At 35.1% G+C, this 25,594-nt stretch overlaps 1 protein-coding gene across 1 annotated transcript in view; it reads left to right on the top strand.

Annotated features, from left to right (window-relative positions):
• The window catches only part of EFCAB13 (EF-hand calcium binding domain 13), a 135,243-nt gene extending 110,216 nt beyond the window's left edge, over positions 1-25,027 (top strand). Inside the window, exons 23-26 of the mRNA XM_053570499.1 lie at positions 6,313-6,384; positions 7,223-7,366; positions 15,570-15,641; positions 24,846-25,027. Of these exons, the coding sequence (XP_053426474.1) occupies positions 6,313-6,384; positions 7,223-7,366; positions 15,570-15,641; positions 24,846-25,027 (470 nt within the window). The remainder of the gene's footprint in view (positions 1-6,312; positions 6,385-7,222; positions 7,367-15,569; positions 15,642-24,845) is intronic.
• Positions 25,028-25,594: the final 567 nt, after the last annotated feature.

Below are 25,594 nucleotides of genomic sequence, written 5' to 3' on the forward strand. Positions count from 1 at the left end.
GAAATACTTTACATGTGTATCTACAAAGGAACTTGGAAAAAATAGAAATGGTTAATATTTGGATTATAGAGATTATAGGTGAATTTCATTTAAAAATTATAATGTGACTTTAACAACAAATATTTAAATCATAAAACAAGAGAGGTCATATGATCATTGCAGTGAACTTCTTTCCTTTATGTGGTCCATGCTTGCTTCAGAAGAGGAGTAGAGAAAATGTAATTTGTGCTGGGATAAAAGGATAATGGAGGAAATGATGAATTTTCATCACTTTTCCAGTAGTAAAATTCTATATTCTGATGTTTAACATCAGCAAATAGAATTTCTTAAGGGTATATGTCCATAAATACATACTTATTTATATAATTCATTGACCTCTGAGAACTCTCGCTCTTTCTCTCTCACTCACTTTTTTTTTTTGCTTTTGACTTTTCTTCATGATGATTTGTTTGCAAAGATTATGTTTAAAGTTTTTTTATTGGCATTTCATAAAATATCTGTGTCAGCTTGTGAAATAGTTGTCAACTGGCTGATTTGAAGGCATTTAACATGATATTTTTAAGCTATTAGGAAACCTCCAATGTGTATCCAAAACCCAAGAATGTTTTGGAAGACGCTAAAACCACCATACTAAGATTTTGATTTGGAAATGTGGCTGTGGACTTTGCTGCTTTTGAGCTATTTAGGAAAAATTGGAGGAACCCGGAAGTACAAATTGTCTTATGAATTCTGCTGCTTTTCATTTGCTATATATTTTCTTTTTATTATTTTATTATTATTAATATTAAGCTTAGTGCTAGCCTCAGAATTTAAATAGATAAGTAAAATAGTCTTTGCCCTAGAGGAGAACAGAATCCAGACTCCAGAACCCAGAAAATACAGAAAGGCAATATGTAAACAATATGAAAACATTATGTAAGAAATGTGAAGCTTAATATGTACACTCAGATGTATAAGAAATATCTGATTTTAATTCTTTTTTTTTTTTGAGACAGAGTCTCACTATGTTGCCCTCAGTAGAGTACCATGGCATCATAGCTCGCAGGAACCTCCAACTCTTGGGCTTAAGCGATTCTGTTGCCTCAGCCTCCCAAGTAGCTGGGACTACAGGTGCCTGCCACAATGCCCAGCTACTTTTTTTTTTTTGTTGTTGTAGTTGTCATTGTTGTTTAGCAGGCCTGGGCTGGGTTCAAACCCACCAGCTCTTGTGCATATGGCTGGCACTGTAACCACTGAGCTATGGGCACTGAGTCTCCAATTTTAATTCTTTATTTAATTTTGTTATAAAATATATTTAACATAACAGGGTAGTATATTAAATGTGTTTATAGTTCAAGGAATAACTTTAACCATGTTAATTCTAAATCATTTTCAGTGCTCTAAAAGTTATGTAAACCACCCATGATTCTATTCCCTTCATTCTGAAACAGAGATAATCATTATCCTGATATTTGGGATAACCATTTTCTTGCTTTTGTTTTTAGCTTGCTATGTATGTATCCTTAAAAAATATTTAGTGTAGTTTCACTTGTTTTTGTACTTTATATAAATGGAATAATTACTAAATATTTTTTATAATTTGTTTATCTCAGCATTGTGAAATTTATTTAAACAGATGCATTGTAGCTATGATTTCTTCATTTTTACTGTTGTTTAGTTTTTCATTGCCTAGATAAACCACAACTTTAAAATTAATGAGCTCTACTGCTGATAAATTAAGAGTATATTTTAGGTTTTGGCTAATCTGTTATGAATCTATTTATCTCCTGATATATGTGTGCAAGAGCTTCTTTGAGATTATTCCTTGGAGAATTACTAGGTTGTAGGGTATGTATATCCATATTTTACTTTATTGAATAGTATCAGACATTTCCAAAGTAGATATAAATATTTACACCCCCACTGATAATGCTTAAGAATTCCTATGGTTCCATATCTTAACCAACACTTGGTTATTGTTATATTTATTTTTATTTTTTTCCTAATCTGATAGGAAGATGTCTAATTTAGATTTAATTTACATTTCTTTGATTAGTAATGAGATTGAGCATTTTTTATATTTTTTAGCTACTTCAATTTTCTGTTTAATGAAATGCACAGTTAGGATTCAAGACTTTTACTCATTTTTATTTTGGGATTTCCTTTTTTAATATCAATTTATAGAAATTCGGCAGGGAATGGTAGCTCATACCTATAACCTTAGCACTCTGAGAGGCTGAGGTAGGTGGAAATTGCCTGAGTTTAGAAGATTGAGACTAGACTGAGCAAGAACAAGACCCTGTCTTTACTAAAAAGAGAAAAACTAGCCACATAGTCCAGCTACTCTGGAGGCTGAGGCAAGAGGATCACGTAAACCCAGGAGTTTGAGGTTGCTGTGAGCTGTGATGCCACATCACTCTAGCCTGGGATAGCAGAGTGAGATTCTGTCTCAAAAAAATAAAAAAAATTAATACATTTTTACAGTTATATTGAATTATTATGATACTCCTTCTCTTAATTTTATCTACTATCTTGTTTTTTTTTTTTCCAGACTAGATTGCTTCCTTGTATGGCTTGTAATTTTTGTGAGCCTGTCTTAAAAAAAGATTTTTAAAAAATTATGGCATAAGCTGTGTGAACCTTAAGATTTGGACATGTTTATATTTGTGTCTGGCAGAACTTCTAAGGTAACATTGGTCTAAAATCTGTTTTTAGGGTAATTTCACAGCTTGGAGATTTCATCTAGTGTGGAAATGATAAATTCAGATCCATATCCATCCATTCTACAATCTTGAGCAGGCGTCCTCAAACTTTTTAAACAGGGGGCCAATTCACTGTCCCTCAGACCGTTGGAGGGCCGGACTATAGTTTAAAAAAAAACAAACTATGAACAAATTCCTATGCATACTGCATATATCTTATTTTGAAGTAAAAAAACAAAATGGGAACAAATACAATCACACCACCTCATGTGGCCCGCGGGCTGCAGTTTGAGGACCTCTAATCTTGAGTTTTAAATTTCTCATAGAATACTTTTCCATTCAGGGCTTTGGGCTGGTTAAGCTTGGGCTTAAGTTTTTTACTGAGGGGAACCCTTCAGAGACTAATTTTTGCAGAGGTTTCCATGTCTCCTGACTGTGAATGGGCAGCATCTAAACCCCACCCCTAGCTGTCAGGACCTAATACTGGACCTACCTATCATGCCTCCCCTGAGTACTCCCAGTGTCATTTTATGAACTTGTCAATCTGGTTTTAGGTTCTCTCTTGCTTCTTGCAACTTGGGGTTTTCCTTTCTTTTGAATATTTTTGAATGTCTATTTCATCTAGTATATGTGATCATAAGGAGTCTGTGTGTGAGTTGGATTCTTTCTCAAAAAAAATTCTTTATATATTCTGGATATGCTCTTTAGCACTATATTTTGCCCATATTTTCTCTCAATCTGTGGTTTGTCATTTCACTTTTTATAGTGTATTTTGGTGAAAATTCTTAATTTTAATGTATTCACATCTGTCAGTATTTACCTTAGTTATTAGTATATTTTATGTCTTATTTGAGAAATCTTGTCCCATCCTGAGATTGTGGAAGGATTATTCTGTATTATGTTCTGAAAGCTTTATAGTTTTGTCTTTCACATTTATGTCTTTAATCTATGTAGATAAGACTTTAATGTTTTATAAGTTTTACTTAACTTGTGGTGTTAAGTAGGGGCTCAATTTTATTTTTTATACCTTTTATTGAGAAAACTTTTCTTTTCTCATTGACTTGTAATATTACTCTGTTTTTATCAAATATATATGTATATATGCATGGTTTCTTTTATTGGTCTATTTTTCTGTCCTATCAGTGCCACATATTAACTGTAGTATAAAGGCTCCACTATTGGCTCCACTATTGTCCCATTTTGATGTTCTTTTAGAGTGTCTTGGCTTATTATTTATTGCTTCATTTTACCAGGAGAAAAAAATAGAATTAAGTATCTTAAAATCACTTTTATAACAAAAAAAAAAACAAAAACTAGTTAGTAGTTTCTAGTTTGCAAAGAATTTTGCTACTGTGCCTTAGTATCTGAGTAAATATCTATTATAAAAATTGAGAGGATAATTTGTCCCCAGATAATTAAGGGGTATGTTTCAAAGGTTTTATAAATAACATTTGTACTTTATGTTTTTAACTATTTTCTTATATTCATTATCTCTTATCTGTACAGCAACACTATGAAGTAAGCAACAGGGAATGACCATCTATATTTCAAATGTCTTAAGTCACATAAGTAGAAAACGAATTAAACAAAATTTAAACACATACACAAAAAAAGTGTCTTGGCTTTTATTTTATTTTATTTTTAATTTTTTAATTTTTTTGTTTTGTTTTTATGAAATCATAACTTTGTACATTGATGCATTTATGGGGTTCAGTGTACTAATTTGATATACAATGTGAAATGCCTACATTGACTAAGTAATACATCTATCACAATTATATTCTTTTCTTAATAGTTTTGAAATATACCATTGCATCATATTAACTGTGGGTTTAAAATAAACTTTATATGTAGTAGATCGGGCTCCACTATTGTCCCATTTTGATGTTCTTTAAGGGTGTCTTGGCTTTTATTTTATTTTCATTTTTTTTTCTTTCAGTTTTTGGCTGGGGCTGGGTTTGAACCCACCACCTCCAGCATATAGGGCCAGCACAGTTTTACTCTGTTGCCCAGGCTAGAGTGCCATGGCATCAGCCTAACTCACAGCAACCTCAAACTCCTCGGTTCAAGCAATCCTCCTGCCTCAACCTCCCAAATATCTGGGACTACAGGTGCCTACCACAATGCCCAGCTAATTTTTCTATTTTTAGTAGAGACAGGGTCTTTGCTTGTTGTTCTTGCTCTTGTTCCAGCTGGTCTCAAACTCCAGAGCTCAAGGTATCCTCCCAGAGTGCTAGGATTATAGGCATGAGCTACTGAGCCTGACCTATCTTTCATATTCTTAGACCCTTCCATTTTCATGTAAATTTTAGAAACAGTATGTCAAAATCCCTTGAGATTTTTGGACATAGTTTAATTTGAGAGACATGTATCTTTATAGTACTGTGTTTTCCATTTCATGGTCATGTTATATTTCCTAAAGTATAATTTCATAATTTATTCTTTGTTTATATTTTCATTTTTCTTTTCTCTTTCTGTATTGGGGCTGAGACCTTTGGAATACTTTTAGTAGAGGTGGTGTAATGGGTATTTTTGTTTTGCACCTGATATCAAAGGAATGCCTTTAGCATTTCACCAACAAGTATGATGTTTACTGTGGGTTTTTCATAAATGCCATTCACCAGGGTAAGGAAATTATCTTTTAATCCTTGTTTGCATTTATTATATTTGTTTATTTGCTTTATTTGAATTTTCCAAACAATCTTCATGCATCTACATACACATATTAAGAAAAGTCATGTGTGTTTTCTCTTTTAATTGGTTAGTGTGGTGAATTATATTAATAAATTTTTCATATTAAATACAACACGAATTTTTGGAATTAACCCATTTTGATCATGATGTATTATCCTTCTTATATATTGCTGGGTTCATTTATCTAACACTTTGTTTAGGATTAATATAGCTTTATGTATGAATGAGACTCTCTTACAATTTCCTTTTTTTATATGAGTGTTATTGGGCTTTGGTGTCAGGTTATCTTGATAAATTTAAAATATTCTTTCTTTTTTAAAACCCTGGAATAGTTTATATTGCATTGAAATTGCATATTCCTTTCTTGTCTAGTGGAATTCACGAAAGAAGTTATTTGAGCCTAACATTTCTTTTTAGGGAGATCTTTGGTTACTGATTCATCTTCTTTCATGTTATAGGATTATTTAGGTTTTCTGTTTATTTTTGAGTTAATTTTGGTGAGTTTTTTTTTCCTAGGAATTTAGATATTTTGTCTGAACATTTATTGCTATAAAGCTATAAAGTTTTTAATAATAAATCTTAGCCTTTTTGTAATATTTATAGCATCTGCAGTCATGCTCTATCTCATTAATAATCTTTGTAATTTTTCTTTTTTGAGATAATTTATGCTAGTGGTTTGTATGTGTTAATAACTATAACTCTTGACTTTTTTGATCCTCTTTACTGTATGTTTACTATTTCCTTAAATTGTTTTTCTTTTATCAGTTTCTTCTCTTGTATTTCTGTTTGTGTGTCTTGGGTGTGCTTATAATCTGAATGTATTTCGTACTATGCATTATGATTGCAGAAGTTCGAAAGCTGAATGGAATAATATTGAAGCAATATCAGATCCCTATCTTGATGAGTTTAAAATACTCTTTCTTTCTTAACTTTGCAGAAGGAAAAATGATCTTAAAAGTTGTAAGTAATCTTTTAACTGATTCAGCTAAACCATCAACACCATTCAACAGTAAGTATAGTAAAAGCATTAAAATTAAAAACAAGTTCATATGGTCATTTGTAGAGTACTCTGAGTTTTCTAAAATATAGTTTATTTCCTCCTGTATTTTCAATATTTTCCTTAAATTTTCTTTGCTTTATCTGAAATATTGTGATATGCTTTCTTATTCCAATTTAATCTATGTGAGTATAATGAATTATTAAAAATTACATACCTAGAATATTACTTCTGTAAAGCAAATAATTTGCCTCAGTATGTACTTCATTAAAAAGTTACATCCCTCCATTACTCTAATGCAATTTCCTCTCAATATCCACATGCTTATTTTCCTCACCTATGGTGAAACAAGTTAAGGAAGGCACAAAAAACATATAGTCCACATAAAACTAGAAGGGAGAAAGGCCCTCTAATGCTGAAATAATGTGTGACTGTTTTTTGGTCTATAGAAGATTTATATTTTTTAAAAATGTCCTTTCCCTAACTACTTGGCTTCTATTTCTGCTTCTTGATCTCATTTAAAAAGCTACCACCTGTTCTTGAAAACCTTTGCAGTCTGTGAAAGACCAGAGCACGTAGTAAAAACACCTTTGAGGGGAAGTGATGAATAAAAGTGGACTTAATACAAAAATTTTGTAGAAACTGAATTTTTACTTGGGTAGGGGTATGTTAAATTTTCTTTATTGCTTGACTGACTTCTAAAAACAAAGTCCATTGATATGTTTTAAATGTCCTTTAACCCAGAATTCCTCCTACAATATGTCCACCTCTTTTTAGGCTGTGAGTGTTGTTTTAAAAAGGGCTTTATCCCAGCTTCATCATATGTTCTATATTATTCTTGTATTTACAGATTTACTTAAAGAGATTACAGTGCTTAAAAGTATCAGAAATGATAGTATGCCTGCAAATGAACTGTGCTTCAAATTCTTGAGTGCTGGAATTCCACTAAGCAACAAGGCATTCCAGGAGATCTTGAGACAAGCATGTATTGATGGTGAATCCTTTTGAAAGAGCAATCTATGCTGAGCTTAATGAAGTCCTAGTTTTACCGTGTAGTTGGGGGTATCTGTTGTATATAAGTGTATTTTATTTTATTTTTCGATCAGTGAAAGTTTAATTTTTTAACTGGCAAATGAAAAGTTATGTGTATTTATGGTGTACAATATGATGTTTTGATATATGTATACATGTGGAATGATTAAATGAAGGTGTTAGCATATTCATCACTTCACATCCTTATAATTCTTTGTGATAACATTTAAAATGTACTCTCTTAGCAATTTTTTTTTTTTTTTTTATTGTTGGGGATTCATTGAGGGTACAATAAGCCAGGTTACACTGATTGCAATTGTTAGGTAAAGTCCCTCTTGCAATCATGTCTTGACCCCATAAAGTGTGACACACACCAAGGCCCCACCCACCTCCCTCCTTCCCTCTTTCTGTCCCCCCCCATAACCATAATTGTCATTAATTGTCCTCATATCAAAATTGAGTACATAGGATTCATGCTTCTCCATTCTTGTGATGCTTTACTAAGAATAATGTCTTCCACGTCCATCCAGGTTAATACGAAGGATGTAAAGTCTCCATTTTTCTTAATGGCTGAATAGTATTCCATGGTATACATATACCACAGCTTGTTAATCCATTCCTGGGTTGGTGGGCATTTAGGCTGTTTCCACATTTTGGCAATTGTAAATTGAGCTGCAATAAACAGTCTAGTACAAGTGTCCTTATGATAAAAGGATTTTTTTCCTTCTGGGTAGATGCCCAGTAATGGGATTGCAGGATCAAATGGGAGGTCTAGCTTGAGTGCTTTGAGGTTTCTCCATACTTCCTTCCAGAAAGGTTGTACTAGTTTGCAGTCCCACCAGCAGTGTAAAAGTGTTCCCTTCTCTCCACATCCACGCCAGCATCTGCAGTTTTGAGATTTTGTGATGCGGGCCATTCTCACTGGGGTTAGATGATATCTCAGGGTTGTTTTGATTTGCATTTCTCTAATATATAGAGATGATGAACATTTTTTCATGTGTTTGTTAGCCATTCGTCTGTCGTCTTTAGAGAAAGTTCTATTCATGTCTCTTGCCCATTGATATAAGGGATTGTTGGCTTTTTTCATGTGGATTAATTTGAGTTCTCTATAGATCCTAGTTATCAAGCTTTTGTCTGATTGAAAATATGCAAATATCCTTTCTATTGTGTAGGTTGTCTCTTTGCTTTGGTTATTGTCTCCTTAGCTGTACAGAAGCTTTTCAGTTTAATGAAGTCCCATTTGTTTATTTTTGTTGTTGTTGCAATTGCCATGGCAGTCTTCTTCATGAAGTCTTTCCCCAGGCCAATATCTTCCAGTGTTTTTCCTATGCTTTCTTGGAGGATTTTTATTGTTTCATGCCTTAAATTTAAGTCCTTTATCCATCTTGAATCAATTTTTGTGAGTGGGGAAAGGTGTGGGTCCAGTTTCAGTCTTTTACATGTAGACATCCAGTTCTCCCAACACCATTTATTGAATAGGGAGTCTTTCCCCCAAGGTATGTTCTTGTTTGGTTTATCAAAGATTAGGTGGTTGTAAGATGTTAGTTTCATTTCTTGGTTTTCAATTCGATTCCAAGTGTCTATGTCTCTGTTTTTGTGCCAGTACCATGCTGTCTTGAGCAGTATGGCTTTGTAGTACAGACTAAAATCTGGTATGCTGATGCCCCCAGCTTTATTTTTGTTACAGAGAACTGCCTTAGCTATACGGGGTTTTTTCCGGTTCCACACAAAACGCAGAATCATTTTTTCCAAATCTTGAAAGTACGATGTTGGTATTTTGATAGGAATGGCATTGAATAGGTAGATTGCTTTGGGAAGTATAGACATTTTAACAATGTTGATTCTTCCCATCCATGAGCATGATATGTTCTTCCATTTGTTAATATCCTCTGCTATTTCCTTTCTGAGGATTTCATAGTTTTCTTTATAGAGGTCCTTCACCTCCTTTGTTAGGTATATTCCTAGGTATTTCATTTTCTTTGAGACTATGGTGAAGGGAGTTGTGTCCTTAATTAGCTTCTCATCTTGACTGTTATTGGTGTACACAAAGGCTACTGACTTGTGGACATTGATTTTATATCCTGAAACATTACTGTATTTTTTGATGACTTCTAGGAGTCTTGTGGTTGAGTCTTTGGGGTTCTCTAAGTATAAGATCATGTCGTCAGCAAAGAGGGAGAGTTTGACCTCCTCTGCTCCCATTTGAATTCCCTTTATTTCCTTGTCTTGCCTAATTGTATTGGCTAGAACTTCCAGCACTACGTTGAATAGTAAAGGTGACAGAGGACAACCTTGTCTGGTTCCAGTTCTAAGAGGAAAATCTTTCAGTTTTACTCCATTCAGTAAAATATTGGCTGTGGGTTTGTCATAGATAGCTTCAATCAGTTTTAGAAATGTGCCACCTATGCCTATACTCTTCGGTGTTCTAATTAGAAAAGGATGCTGGATTTTGTCAAATGCTTTTTCTGCATCTATTGAGAGGATCATGTGATCTTTATTTTTGCCTATGTTAATATGGTGGATAACGTTTATAGACTCGCGTATGTTAAACCAGCCTTGCATCCCTGGGATGAAGCCTACTTGATCATGATGAATGACTTTTTTGATGATAAGCTGTAATCTGTTGGCTAGGATTTTGTTGAGAATTTTTGCGTCTATGTTCATGAGTGAGATTGGTCTGAAATTCTCCTTTTTGTTTGGGTCTTTTCCTGGTTTTGGTATCAGGATGATGTTTGCTTCATAGAATGTGTTGGGGAAGATTCCTTCTTCCTCAATTTTTTGGAATAATTTCTGCAGTACAGGAATAAGCTCTTCCTTGAAAGTTTGATAGAATTCTGGAGTGAAGCCATCTGGACCAGGGCATTTTTTGGTTGGAAGATTTTTTATTGTTTCTTTGATCTCAATGCTTGAAATTGGTCTGTTCAGGAGCTCTATTTCTTCCTGGCTGAGTCCAGGGAGAGGGTGTGATTCCAAATATTGATCCATTTCTTTCACATTGTCAAATTTCTGGGCATAGAGTTTCTGGTAGTATTCAGAGATGATCTCTTGTATCTCTGTGGGATCAGTTGTTATTTCCCCTTTATCATTTCTGATTGAGGTTACTAGAGATTTTACTTTTCTATTCCTCGTTAGTCTGGCCAATGGTTTATCTATTTTATTTATTTTTTCAGAAAACCAACTCCTTGTTTCATTAATTTTCTGAATGATTCTTTTGTTTTCAATTTCATTGATCTCTGATTTGATTTTGGATATTTCTTTTCTTCTACTGAGTTTAGGCTTAGATTGTTCTTCTTTTTCCAATTCCATAAGATCTCTTGTGAGATTGTTGATGTGCTCTCTTTCTGTTTTTCAAATGTAGGCATCTAAAGCGATGAATTTTCCTCTCAAAACTGCTTTTGCAGTATCCCACAGGTTTTGGTGGCTTGTGTCTTCATTGTTGTTATGTTGTGATTTCCTGTTTTATTTCTTCCTTCACCCATCTGTTATTCAACAGAAGATTGTTTAGTTTCCATGCCTTTGGGTGGGGTCGAGCATTTTTGTTAGAGTTGAGTTCCACCTTTAGTGCCTTATGGTCTGAGAAGATACAAGGTAAAATTTCAATTCTTTTGATTCTGTTGATATTTGTTTTGTGTCCCAGGATATGATCAATTTTGGAGAATGTTCCATGGGGTGATGAGAAGAATGTATATTCTTTATCTTTGGGGTGGAGTGTTCTATATGCGTCTATCAAGCACAGTTGTTCTAGGGTCTCATTTAAGTCTCTTATATCCTTGTTTAATTTCTGTTTAGAGGATCTGTCCAGCTCTGTAAGAGGAGTGTTAAGGTCCCCTGTTATTATGGTATTATCAGATATCATATTGCTCAGACTGAGTAAGGTCTGTTTCAAGAATCTGGGAGCATTTAAATTGGGTGCATAGATATTTAGAATTGAAATGTCTTCTTGTTGTATTTTTCCCTTGACCAATATAAAGTGACCATCTTTGTCTTTTTTGACTTTAGTTGCTTTAAATCCACATGTATCTGAAAATAAGATTGCAACTCCTCTTTTCTTCTGAATTCCATTTGCCTGAAAAATTGTCTTCCAACCCTTGACTCGGAGCTTTAATTTGTCTTTTGAAGCCAGGTGTGTTTCTTGCAGACAGCAAATGGATGGCTTGTGTTTTTTAATCCAGTCAACCAATCTATGTCTCTTCAGTGGGGAATTCAAGCCATTAACATTTATTGAGATAATTGATAAGTGTGGTAGTATTCTATTCGTCTTATTTTGTGAGAGTCCATTGCTTAGTTTTATCTTTTGCATCAGTGTGGAGGTTTGGTTCTGTCCTTTAATTTCTGTATTCTTACTTTGCTGCTGATCCATTGTGGTGGTCAGTGTGCAGAACAGGTTGAAGTATTTCCTGTAGAGCTGGTCTTGTTGTGGCGAATTTCCTCAATGTTTGTATATCCGTAAATGATTTAATTTCTCCATCAATTTTGAAGCTTAGCTTAGCAGGGTACATAACTCTGGGCTGGAAATTGTTCTGTTTAAGTAGATTAAAGGTAGATGACCATTGTCTTCTTGCTTGGAAAGTTTCATTAGAGAAGTCTGCGGTCAATCTGATGGATTTGCCCCTGTAGGTCAACTGGCGCCTACTCCTGGCAGCTTGCAGAATCTTTTCTTTTGTCTTGACTTTGGACAGGTTTATCACAATGTGTCTTGGAGAAGAAGCTCGGTTAGAGTTGAGGCGACCTGTGGTCCGATATCCCTCTGAAAGCAGTGTGTCAGAATCTTTGGTGATATTTGGGAAATTTTCTTTTATAATATTCTCTAGTGTGGCTTCCATTCCTCTGGGGCATTCTTCTTCCCCTTCTGGAATTCCTATAACTCGTATGTTGGAATGCTTCATAAAGTCCCATAATTCTGACAGTGAACGTTCTGCTTTCTCTCTCTTCTTTTCTGCCTCTTTTACTATCTGAGTTATGTCAAAGACTTTGTCTTCTACCTCTGAAATTCTTTCTTCTGCATGGTCTAACCTGTTGCTGATACTTTCCATTGCATCTTTAAGTTCCCTGATTGACTGTTTCATTTCCTTCAGCTCTGCTATATCATTTTTATATTCTTCATATCGTTCATCTCTGATTTGATTCTGTTTTTGGATTTCCTTTTGGTTATTTTTCACTTTATTAGCAGTTTCCTTCATTGTTTCCATCATTTCTTTCATTGTTTTCAACATGTGTATTCTGAATTCCCTTTCTGTCATTCCTAACATTTCTGTATAGGTGGAATCCTCTGCAGTAGCTACCTCATGGTCCCTTGGCGGGGTTGTTCTGGACTGGTTCTTCATGTTGCCTGGAGTTTTCTGCTGATTCTTCCTCATGGGTTATTTCTTTTATCTGTTTCCTTGCCCTAATTTTCCTTTCTCTTCCTCTTGCTCTTTAAGTTCTCGTGCCTGTGGAAGTTGTGGGCGGGTTTACACGGATTGAACACACGCGACCACTTGCCGGTTTTCCACTGTTTTAGTCCTCCTCTTGGGGTCCAGAAGTCTCTCGCTGACTCCCTGTATCCTCTCAGGGGTGATGATAGGCAGATCCCACCAGCCAGAGATGCCTGGAGTCCTATATCCCCAGACTCACGGTGCCCAGATGCAAGGAAGCTGTTACTCGGCTGCCATCTTGCTCCGCCTCCTCTCTTAGCAATTTTTAAGTATACATTATTATTAACTATAATTGCTTTTCTGTACAATAGATCTTTAGAACTTATTCTTCCTGTCCAACTAAAACTTTGTTCCCGTTAACCAGCATCTCCTTCCCTCTCTGCAGCCTCTGGTAATGCCATTATACTCTCTGCATCTGTGAGTTCCACTTGTTTAGATTCTACATATAAGTGAGATCATGCAGTATTCATCTTTCTATGTCTGGCTTTTTTCACTAAGTATAATGTCTTCCAGGCTCATCCATGTTGTCACAAATGACAGGATTTCCTTCTTTATCAAGGTTGAATAGTATTGTTTATTTGTGTGTGTGTGTGTGGGGGGGGTCGTTAAATATGATATGACTGATTTTGAATCAAAAGTGTGTTTATTGTATCTCAAACAAGAAGCAGTACAATTAATCAAAGTATGCACCTAAATTATCAACACAGTTTTGCCATCTTAGTGTTAGCCTTTTCATGCCAGTAGTGAAGAAGCCTGGAAACAAGTGGCAATGAAATTGTCAAAGGTGTTTTCCATATATTGAATGTTTTCCTGTCAAGAAGTGCTCCAAAGCCTGGAATAACCTAGTAGTCATTTGGTGCAAGATCTGGTGAATGGTGGATGACAGAGAGTTTCCAACTCTAACTTGTGTAGTTTGAGCAGTATTATGTGTGCGACGTGGTCAAGAGCTCTCTTGTAAGAGGATTGGCCTGTCTCTATTGACCAACTTGGCTGCTTAATTGCAAGCATCCTCATCATTTCAATGAATTGGTTGCAACAGACATGTGCTGTAACTGATTGACCAGGTTTTATGAAACTGTAATGAGTAGTACCAGCTCTAGACAACCAAACAGACATCATTAGCTTTTTTTGATGAATGTTCCGTTTTGGACTGTGCTTGGCACTTCATCTTTACCCAAACATTGTGCCAAATGCTTGTGATTGTTAAAAAGAATTCATTTTTTTTTTTTTATCAAATGTAACAATATGTTATGGAAATGGTTTGCCTTATGTCATGACAGTAAAGAAAGGCAAGCTTCAAGATGATTTCTCTGTTGATGGCTCATTTAATTCATGTGGAAACCATTCATCCAGCTTCTTTACCTTGCTGATTTGTTTCAAATGGTCCAATATTGTTGTAACGGCAATGTCAAACTTGCTGCTAATTCACATGTAGGTTGAGATGGATTCACGTCTATACTGCTTTCAGGCTCATCATTATCTATCTTGGTTCCCTGGTAGACAATTTGGCTCATTTTCAAGATTAAAATCACTAGCAGAGAACTTCTTCAACCATCGATGTATACTATGTGTTCATTAGCCACATCCTTCCCAAATATGTCATTGATATTTCAAATTGTCTGCACCACATTGGTTTATGACATAAATCACGTTTGAAAATAACATGAATTTTTGACTTATCCATGGTTTTTTGAAAATTGCTCTAAAAAATACTGAAAGATAGTCATAAGCCAAAATGTGTGTTTGAAAGACTGAGGATGTACCTTCATGATAAAAATAAAACATAAAATGTCAGAGATATCAACTGTCAAAATTAGTACTTAAGGAAATTGGACACAATACTTAATAACCTGAATATATATCACATTTTCATTACTACTTATCTGTTGAAGGATGGACACTTCGGTTGATTCCTTATCTTGGCTATTATGGATGAACAGTTCGACATACTTACATATTTCATTTACTTTAGATATATATGTTTTTAATTTTTTGAGGAACCTCTGTACTATTTTTAAAATGGCTATGGTAATTTATTTTCCTTCCATAAATGGATAAGAGTTTCCTTTTTACCACTTCCTTTCCAAAACTTGTTATTTTTGTCTTTTTGATAAAAGCCATTTTTTTTGTAGAGACAGAGTTTCACTTTATGGCCCTCGGTAGAGTGCCGTGGCCTCACACAGCTCACAGCAACCTCCAACTCCTGGGCTTAAGCTATTCTCTTGCCTCAGCCTCCCGAGTAGCTGGGACTACAGGCGCCCACCACAACGCCCGGCTATTTTTTGGTTGCAGTTTGGCCGGGGCCGGGTTTGAACCCGCCACCCTTGGTATATGGGGCTGGCGCCTTACCGACTGAGCCACAGGCACTGCCATTTTTATAGGTCAGAGATAAACTGCATGTTAGAAATATAATGAGAATGTAAGCATATTGAAAACTTGTTAAAATGCCTAGTTTTTCTCCTGGAAATATTTTTAAGAGGCATCTCATTTTTATTTAGCATCTAACCTATACAACATGTACATCAAATTTTAATTATTTAAGTCAAGTATTAATAAATTACTTTAGAATTTCTTCCTTGCTATGAGAAAACAGATTCTAGGTAAAACTATTTTAAATTAGCTGGTTTTTATCCTGCAAATTTTTAGATATTACAAAATTTTCTCATTTCTATCTTGTCATGCCTATTTAATGATTACTAGCATTGACATTTGCCATTCGCCATTTCATAATCCTTGTATTTTCTTTTCTAGAAAATAGTGAAGTATGTCTCAAAGAAATTTTGGAAAATTTGAACACAAGTAAGCCAGATCCTGTATTTGAAGGTGGGTCAATTAATATTTTATTTTAAGATATTTGTCATAGTTTTCATTACCTTGTCTTATTATTTTAAACAACATTATGAGATATAATTAATATAAAAACTGTGTTTTTATATTTTTTCACAAATGTAGACATGCATACCCCTATGCACAATCAAGATAATAAACACATCTTTCATTCCTACACCTTCTTCCTGCACCTTTGTGATCTCTTTCTTTTCTCCAACCTTCATCCTCACATTTGCAGGAAACCACTCATCTGCTTTCTTTTACTGTAGAGTCATGTGTAAATTTTCCAGAATTTTATATAAATAGTTGTGCTCTTTTTTTTGCTAGCTTATTTCACTTAGCATAATTAGATTTATTCATATAGCATGTATTCGTAATTTTTTTATTTTATAGATATTTTTTATAAATATATTTGATTTTATAGATATACCATAGTTTATCTGTTTACTTGGTGATATACACTAAGTTGCTTTCATTTTGGGGCTCTGACAAATAAAGTTGATGTGATCATTCATGTATAAATTGTTGTATGCACATATGCTTTCATTTCTTGTGGGTGATTACCAAGGGATATGTTGGTTGGATCTTAGGGTAAGTGTGTGTCTTAACTTTTTTTTCATTGTTTGGGATTCGTTGGGGGTACAAAGAATTAGGTTACACTGATTGCATTTGTTACATAAAGTCCCTCTTATACTTGTGTCCCTGTCCCTCCTCCAAGAGGTGTGCCATACACTGTATCCCCCATCTCCCTCCCTTGTCCCTTCTCTCCGCTACCTCATTCCCCCTGCCCTACCTCTTGTTTTAACTCATCTACTACCTTCATTTTAGAATTGAGTACATTGGATTATTGCTTCTTCATTCTTGTGATGCTTTATTAAGAAGAATGTGTTCCATCTCCATCCAGGTCAATACAAAAGATGTAAAGTCTCCATCTTTTTTAATGGCTGAACAGTATTGGTATACGCAAACCACAGCTTGTTAATCCCTTCCTGGGTTAGTCAGCATTTAGATTGTTTCCACATTTTGGTGATTGTAAATTGGTGATTTGGTAAATTTGGTGATTATCAAATTATCCTTTGATAAAAGAATTTTTTTTTTCTTCTGGGTAGATGCCTAGTAATGGGATTGCAGGATCAAATGGGAGGTCTAATTTGAGTTCTTTGGGGATTCTTTATACTTCCTTCCAAAAGGTTGTATTAGTTTGCAGTCCCACCAGCTGTGTAAAAGTGTTACTGTCTTTCCACATCTATGCACACCAGCATCTGCAGCTTTGAGACTTTGGTGATGTGGGCCATACTCACTGGGGTTAGGTGATATCTCAGAGTAGTTCTGATTTGCATTTCTCCGATAATTAGGGATGATGAGTGTTTTTTCATATGTTTGTTAGCCATTTGTCTTTCTTCTTTAGAGAAAGTTCTCTTTATCTTGCTTGCCCAGTGATATATGGGATTGCTGGGTCTTTTTTTGTTGATTAATTTGTGTTCTCTGTAGATCCTAGTTATCAAGCTTTTGTCTGATTCATAATATGCAAATATCTTTTCCCATTCTGAAGATTGTTTGCTTTGGTTGTCATGTCCTTAGCTGTACAGAAGCTTTTCAGTTTAATTAAGTCCTATTTGTTTATTTTTGTTGTTTTTGCAATTGCCACGAAAGTCTTTTTCATAAAATCTTTCCCCAGGCTGATATCTTGAAGTATTTTCTCCACACTCTTTTGAGGATTTTTATTGTTTCATGCCTTAAGTTTGAATCTTTTAACTGGCTTGAATCTATTTTGTGAGTGGAGAAAGGTGTGGGTCCAGTTTCAGTCTTTTACATGTGATTATCCAGTTCTCCCAATACCATTTGTTAAATAGAGATTCTTTCCCCTAGTGCATGTTCTTATTTGATTTATCAAAGATTTGGTTTGTCAGGTGGCTATAAGATGTAAGTTTCATCTCATGGTTTTCTATTTGGTTCCAAATGTCCATGTCTCTATTTTTGTTGCAATACCATGCTGTTTTGATTACTATGGGTCTTATAGTATAGGCTAAAATATGGTAGGGAGATAACCCCAGCTTTGTTTCTATTACTAAGAATTGTCTTGGCTATATGGATTTTTTTCTGGTTCCATACAAAATGAAGAATTATTTTTTCCAAATCTCGAAAGTATGATGATGGTATTTTAATGGGGAATTGCATTGAATTTGTAGATTGCTTTGGTAATTATAGACATTTTCACAATATTGATTCTTCTCAGCCATGAACATGGTATGTTTTTGCATTTGTTAATATCTTCTGCTATTTCTTTTCTTAGGGTTTCATAATTTCCTTTGTAGAGGTTCTTCACCTCTTTTGTTAGGTATATTCCTAGGTATTTCATTTTTGGAAGCTACTGTGAAGGGAATTGTGTCCTTGATTAGCTTCTCATCTCAGCTGTTATTGGCATATACAATGGCCATTGATTTTATATACTGAGATATTAACTGTATTTTTTGATGACTTCCAGGAGTCTTGTGGTTGAATCTTTGGGATTCCCTAAGTATAAGATCATTTTGTTAGTGAAGAGAGTTTGACTTCCTCTGCTCCCATTTGGATGCCCATTATTTCCTTTTCTTGCCTGATTATCTTGGCAAGAACTTCCAACACTATGTTGAATGGTAGTGGTGATAGGGGACAACCTTGTCTGGTTCAGTTTTAAGTGGAAAAGCTTTCAGTTTTACTCCCTTCAGTAGAATATTAGCTGTGGATTTGTCATAGATGGCTTCAATCAGTTTAAGAAAGGTGCCATCTATGCCTAAATTCTTTAAGTATTCTAATTAGAAAAGGATGAATTTCATTGAATGCTTTTTCTGCATCTATTGAGAGGATCATATGGTTTTTGTTTTTGCTTCTATTGATATCTTAATTAAATTTACGGACTTGCATGTGTTAAACCAGACTTGCATCCCTGGGATGGAACCTACTTGATTGTGATGAATGATTTTTTTAATGTGCTGCTGTAATCTATTGGCTAGGATTTTATTGAGAAGTTTTGTATCTATATTCATTAGTGAAATAGTCTGAAGTTATCCTTTTTAGGTGGATCTTTTCCTGGTTTTGATATCAGGGTAATGTTTGCTTCGTGGAACATGTTGGGGAAGATTTCTTACTTCTTAATTTTTTGTAATAATTTCTGCAGCATGGGTATAAGCACTTCTTTGAAGGTTTGATAGAATTCTGGTGTGAAGCCATCTGGTCCAGGGCATTTTTTTGTTGGGAGATTTTTCATTGTTTGTTTGATCTTGGTTCTTGAAATTTGTCTGTTCAAGAGATCTATTTCTTCTTGGTTAAGTTTAGGGAGAGGGTACAAATCCAGGTATTGGTCTGTTTCCTCCACATTGTCAAATTTCTGGGCATAGAGTTTCTTGTAGTACTAACATATCTCAGTGGCATCTGTTATTCCCCCTTTATCATTTCTAATAAAGGTTTTTAGAGATTTTACTTTTCTGTTTCTAGTTAATCTGGCCAAAGGGTTATTGATTTCATTTATTTTTTTCAAAAAACTTACTTTTTGTTTAATTTTCTGAATGATTCTTTTTTTTTTCAATTTCACTAATCTCTGATTTAATTTTGGTTATTTCTTTTCTTCTGCTGGATTTGGAATTAGACTGTTCTTCTTTTTCCATTTCCACAAGATGGTTCATGAGTTTGTTGATGCACTCTCTGTTTTTTGAATGTAGGCATCTAATGTGATAAATCCCCTCCTTCTTTTATTTGAGATAGAGTCTCAAGCTGTCACCCTGGGTAGAGTGCTGTGGCATCACATCTCACAGCAACCTCAAACTCTTGGTCTTAAGCTATTCTCTTGCGTCAGCCTCCCAAGTAGCTGGGACTACATGCACCCACTACAATGCAGACATTTTTTGGTTGCAGTTATCATTGTTGCTTAGTAGACCTGGGCTGGTTTCAAACCCACCACCTTAGGTGTATGTGGCTGGCACCCTTGCTGTTTGAGTTATGGGAACCTCCCAATTTTCCTCTTAAGATTACTTTTGCTGTATCCCACAGGTTTTGATAACTTGTGTCTTCATTGTTGTTATGTTTGAACAATTTAATGATTTCCTCTTTTATCTCTTCTTGAACTCAACTATCATTCAGCATAAGGCATTTAATTTCCATATCTTTGTGTGAGGATGAACATTTTTGTTGGCATCAAGTTCCACCTTTATTGCCTTGTGGTCTCAGAAGATACAAGGTATAATTTCTATTCTTTCCATTTTGCTAAGGTTTGATTTGTATCTTAGAATGTGGTCTATTTTGGAGTATGTACCATGGGGTGATAAGAAAAATGTATATTCTTTAGCTTTTTGATGGTGTGTTCTGTATATGTCTATTAATCCAATTTGTTCTAGGGTCACATTTAAGTCCTTTGTTTCTTAGTTTAGTTTCTGTTCAGAGGATCTGTCCAGTTCTGTCACAGGGGTGTTAAAATCCCCGACTATTATAGTGTTATAGGATATCATATTGCTCAGACCCATCAAGGTCTGTTTCATAAATTGGGGAGCATTTAATTTGGTACATAAATATTTAAAATTGAAATGTCTTCTTGTTGTATTGTTCTTTTGACCAGTATAAAGTGTCCATCTTTGTCTGTCTTAGTTTTAGTTGCTTTAAATCTACTTGTATCTGAAAATAAGATTGCAACCCCTCCTTTCTTCTGATTTCCATTTGCTTGAAATATTGTTTTCCGGTGGCACCTGTGGCTCAGAGGAGTAGGGCACCGGCCCCATATTACACAGGTGGTGGGTTCAAACCTGGCCCCTGCCAAAAACTGCAAAAAAAAAAAAAAAAAAAGAAAGAAAGAAATATTCTTTTCTATCTATCCCTTAACCCTGAGGCTTGATTTGTCCTTCCAGGCTGGATGTGTTTCTTGCAGACAGCATATGGATAACTTGTGCTTTTATCCAGTCAGCCAGCCTGTACCCCTTCAGTGGGGAATTCAGTTCCTTTTCATTTATTGAGAGAATTGATAAGTGTGTTGGAGTTCTATTCATCTTATGTTGTGAAAGTCCATTGTGTAGTTTTATTCTTTCCACTATTGTAAAAGCTAAGTTTTGGGCTTTAGCTTCTGGGTGTTTACTTTGGTGGTGGTCCATTGTGATGGTCAGTACTGATAATAGGTCTAAGTACTTTCTGTAGATTTACTCTTGTTGTGGCAAATTTCCTCAGTGTTTTTATATCTGCAAAAGATTTGATTTCTCCATCAATATTGAAGCTTAGTTTAAGAGGATACAGAATTCTGGGCTGAAAGTGGTTTTGTTTAAAAATGCTGATGGTGGATGGCTATGCTTTTCTGGCTTGGAATGTTTCAGTTGAAAAGTCTCCTGTTAATGCTAATAGTTCTGCCTCTGTAGGTCAGTTGGCACTTTTGGCTGCTTGCAGAATTTTTTTTTAATCTTGATTTTGTACACATTCATTACAATGTGTCTTAGAGATGGTCTGTTTGAATTGAGATGACCCAGGGTTCGATATCCATCTGAAAGGAGTGTGTTGGGATCTTTAGGAAAACTTGGGAAGTTTTCACTTATGATAGTCTCCAGTAGGGCTTCTATTCCTTTGGGACAGTCTTCTTCCTCTTTGGGGATCCCTATGATTCATATTTTTGAATGTTTCATGGAGTCTTATAGTTATCTAGGTGACTGCTCTGCTTTCTCTGTCTTCTTTTGTGCCTCTTTGACTACCTGGGTCAATTTGAAAACTTTATCCTCTAGCTCTGACTTTCTTTCTTCTCCATGGTCTAACCTATTTTTGGTTCTTTCCACTGCATTTTTGTATTGTCTAGTTGTCATCTTCATTTCCTTAAGCACCACCATATCCTTTCTATGTTCTACATATATCTCATTCAATTCTTGGTTCTATTGTTCCATTTTCTTGTCCATTCCTTTTACTGTCTTTATTATTCATATTTTAAATTCCATTTCTGTCAGATCCATTAATTCTTTATAGGTGGAGTCTTCTCCAGTAGCTGTCTCATGGTCCCTTGGGGGAGTTGCTCTGTTTTGGTTTTTCATGTTACCTGAATTTTTCTGTTGGTTCCTTCTCATGTGTTCTTTCTACTTGTTCACCTCCTTGTCTTCCTTTCTCCTTCTTGCTTCCTCCTTTGCTTCAAATTACCTTGTCTCAGAACTTGGGTCAAAAGGAAGAGAAGGGTAAAGCACAAGAAGGGAGAAACAAGAGGAAAAGAAAAAAAAGAAGACGAAAAAAGAAAGAGAACAAAAAGAAAAAGAAAAAAGGGACGCAGGGGATGAAGAAAATAATTGAAGAACAGGAGAGAATGAGGACATGAAGAGAGAATGAAAGTGATAAAAGAAATGGTATTCATTGGCGTGGTGTTAAGGCCTCTCTTCTAATTCAAGGATTTTGAGGGGCTGGGCTGGAAGCATTCGTGAAATCAGGAGCTGCTTGCCAGTTTGAGCACAGCCAACTCTTCCTCATGACCAGAAATACAGGAGTCTGTGCTCTTGATGGAAGTTAAGATATAACCAAACAAACAAATTAACAAAAACAAAAACAACAAAACAAAAAAAGCTCAAATAGCCAAAAACATATTGTCTAGAAAAAGCCCATCCTAGGTATTTTCAGGGAATAGTGTGAGGAGCTTCTCTCTCATAGACAGTCCCGTGCCTGGCGGATGGTGGCCTGAGTGCAGCAGAGGGAGGTGGGTAGTGTGGGCAAGGCGGAAGCCACTGTGTCTGAGATGGCTGAGGCGGCAACTGCTATGTATGTCTAACTTTTAAAGAAACTGCCAAACCATTCTCTAAAATGGTTACTCCATTTTACATCCCATATCAGTAGCGTATGATAGTTTCAGTTCTTCTAAATTCTTGCAAATAGTTGGGATAGTCATCAGTCTTATAAATTTTAGCCATTTGACAAATACATAATAACATTTCTTTGTGGTTTTACTTTGTATTTTGTTAATGACTAATGATGTTGATTATCTTCTCATATACTTATTCATGTATCTTCTTTAGTGAAGTGTCTATTCATATTTTTTGCTCATTTTTTCCAAGTTGGATTGTTTATTTTCATATTTACTTATGTATTCTGGATACAGGTCATTTATCCTTTATATACTTAGCAAATATTTTCTCTGAGTCTTTTGCTTTTCTTCTCACTTTCTATAGAGTGTCTCTTTTTTTGGGATGGAGTCTTACTTTGTTCCCCAGGCTCGAGTGTCATGGCATCAGCCTACCTCAAAGCAACCTCAAACTCCTCTTGGGTACAAATCTCCCAAGTAGCTGGGCACTACAGGTGCCTTCCATGACTCCTGGCTAATTTTTCTATTTTTTAGTAGCAACAGGGTCTCATTCTTATTCAGGCTGGTCTCAAACTCCTGAGCTCAAGCAATTCTTCCTCTTTGGCCTCCCAGAGCGCTAGGATTACAGGCATGAGCCATTGAGCCTGGCCAGATATGACAAACATTTGTAAGTATTTGATATGAGTAGAGGAAAGACATGTAGAAAATGGTATATAATAATATAGGAAATAAAAATACATAGGAAATAATGGTATGTATAAGTGATAAAGATATAAAGGTATATAACAATATAGGAGATAAGACTAACGAATGGAGCCAAAAAGGCAGAGAGAGTGATCCTGTGAGAGAAGAAAATACAGAGGCTGAGATAGCAGTTTGTAAACAAAGTAGATTGGCTGCCCAAATAAGTCTTTAGTTCATGAATCTTTCCCTTTTCCTTCCCACCTTTTCCCTTTTCTATTTTAATTAAGAAAGAGAAAATTATCTTTTTGCATGTCAAGATTCTTTGGAATGGTTGGAAAAATTAGAGTAGTTTCAACCTAAATTTGAGATGTGTGTCTGAAACCTTTTAGAAAAGTCCAAATGTAATGAATTAGATGTGGAGATGGAAACACCTGTCTGGCTTGTTGAAAAATAAGACTTACCAAGTAAGTTAATTCTGTAACTTTTTTGTGTAGTGTACTTGCCTCTTTAAAAAAATTTCATATTCTCTTCAATAAACTAAAGATTATGATCCAAATAGTGATGGTAAGTTTATAATGATTTGTATAACTTATTGATGAAGCAGTCAAGCCATGGCTGTAATCCTAAGGCTCCTGTTTAGAGCAGAAAATTCCTAGCAGCTTTGATAAGACCAGGGAGGAATATGAAATGCTTTAGCTTGAAAGATCTTCTAGTGTTTTTATTTTCTTCACAGAAAAACCCTTACTTCTATTTCCTATAACCTTGAAACTCTTCAGTTCACACTTCATCTATAGATTTTGTGGCACCTAACTCTTGTAAGTAGGTGTCTTTTAGGTTAAAAAGCAAAGGCTAGGTTTTCATTTTTAGCTTAAAAAGAGGCATACTAGGGTGGCGCCTGTGGCTCAAAGGAGTAGGCCACCACCAGAGGTGGCGGGTTCAAACCCAGCCCTGGCCAAAAACTGCAAAAAAAAAAAAAAAAAAATTAGGCATACTCCCACACTTTTGGAGGAACTTTTAGTAGGAGAGTAAAAGTTGTGATCAAGAAACAAAAAGTGAATAGTGCAACAGACTCTGTAAGAACAAAATTTAGGCCTAACATTTTTATATTCTGAAATTTGAGTAATTCCATATAGGCAGAGATGATCCCTGAAGTAAACATTTCCATAGTGAATGCAATAATGGTGGTAATTTAATTTTTAAAAACTGATCATTTTATTTAGTTAAATTTTAAAGAGCTCTGTCAACTTTATTTTTTGATAATGATATAAATAACTCATGAAAATACTTGAAATAAAGTATTTTGGGTTAATTTTATTAATTTTGGAATCACAGAGATAATGTTAATTGAGATAAATTTGGACAGTAGTCTACAATTTTAGGTACGTTATTGTTCCAAAGTTTAGAAAGTAAACATGGGCGGTGCCTGTGGCTCAGTGAGCAGGGCGCCAGCCCCATATACCGAGGGTGGCGGGTTCAAACCCAGCCCCAGCCAAACTGCAACAAAAAAATAGCCAGGCGTTGTGGCAGGTGCCTGTAGTCCCAGCTACTCTGGAGGCTGAGGCGGGAGAATCGCCTAAGCCCAGGAGTTGGAGGTTGCTGTGAGCTGTGTGACGCCACGGCACTCGACCGAGGGCAATAAAGTGAAACTCTGTCTCTACAAAAAAAAAAAAAAAAAAAGAAAGTAAACACTATTTCTAATGAGTATTGTGACTTACAGAATCTCCATTTGCTTTCAGAAATATACACTGCTCTTGACACTGTCAACTTGATGAACTATGACAGAATTCAAGTTAATGACTTGGAAAATGCTTTTGACCAACTTGGTATTTCTTTAAAGCCTGAAGAACATCAGATGTTAGAGAAAACACTTGATGCTGATGGTATATTTAGTCACTATAAGTTGATTTTCTTAAAGTGACAGAATTTTTTCATCCCCCTTCCTTATTTTCCTTTCATCACTTTCCAACAATTTTTCTCATTACTATCCTAATTTTTTCATCCCCCTTCCTTATTTTCCTTTCATCACTTTCCAACAATTTTTCTCATTACTATCCTAATGGAAAAACAATCTGCTGAGATCATAAATTTATCTTGATGGAAAATCTTTGAATAGGGTTAATAAGACTTTTTAAAGCCCTTGCTTTATAGCCTTATCAAGTATTCTGCACTGATTTATTTAGGTTATGATCGATTGTTTTGATCACCTATTATATAAATTAGAGAAGATGAAGTACAGTAGTCCCCCACATATCTGTGGGGGATATGTTCTGAAGCCCTCAGGAGCTGCCTGAGACTGTGGATAGTACAGAACTCTATATATATTATGTTTTTTCCTATATATACTTACCTATGATAAAGTTTAATTTATAATTTAGATCCAGTAAGAGGTTAAGAACAATAATTGATAACAAAATAGAACAATTATTATTATATGCCAGCATCACTACTTTTACACTTTGGGGGACATATGTAAGTAAAACAAGGG

Source organism: Nycticebus coucang, chromosome 18 (assembly GCF_027406575.1).
Source record: "Nycticebus coucang isolate mNycCou1 chromosome 18, mNycCou1.pri, whole genome shotgun sequence".
NCBI classification, from domain to species: domain Eukaryota; kingdom Metazoa; phylum Chordata; class Mammalia; order Primates; family Lorisidae; genus Nycticebus; species Nycticebus coucang.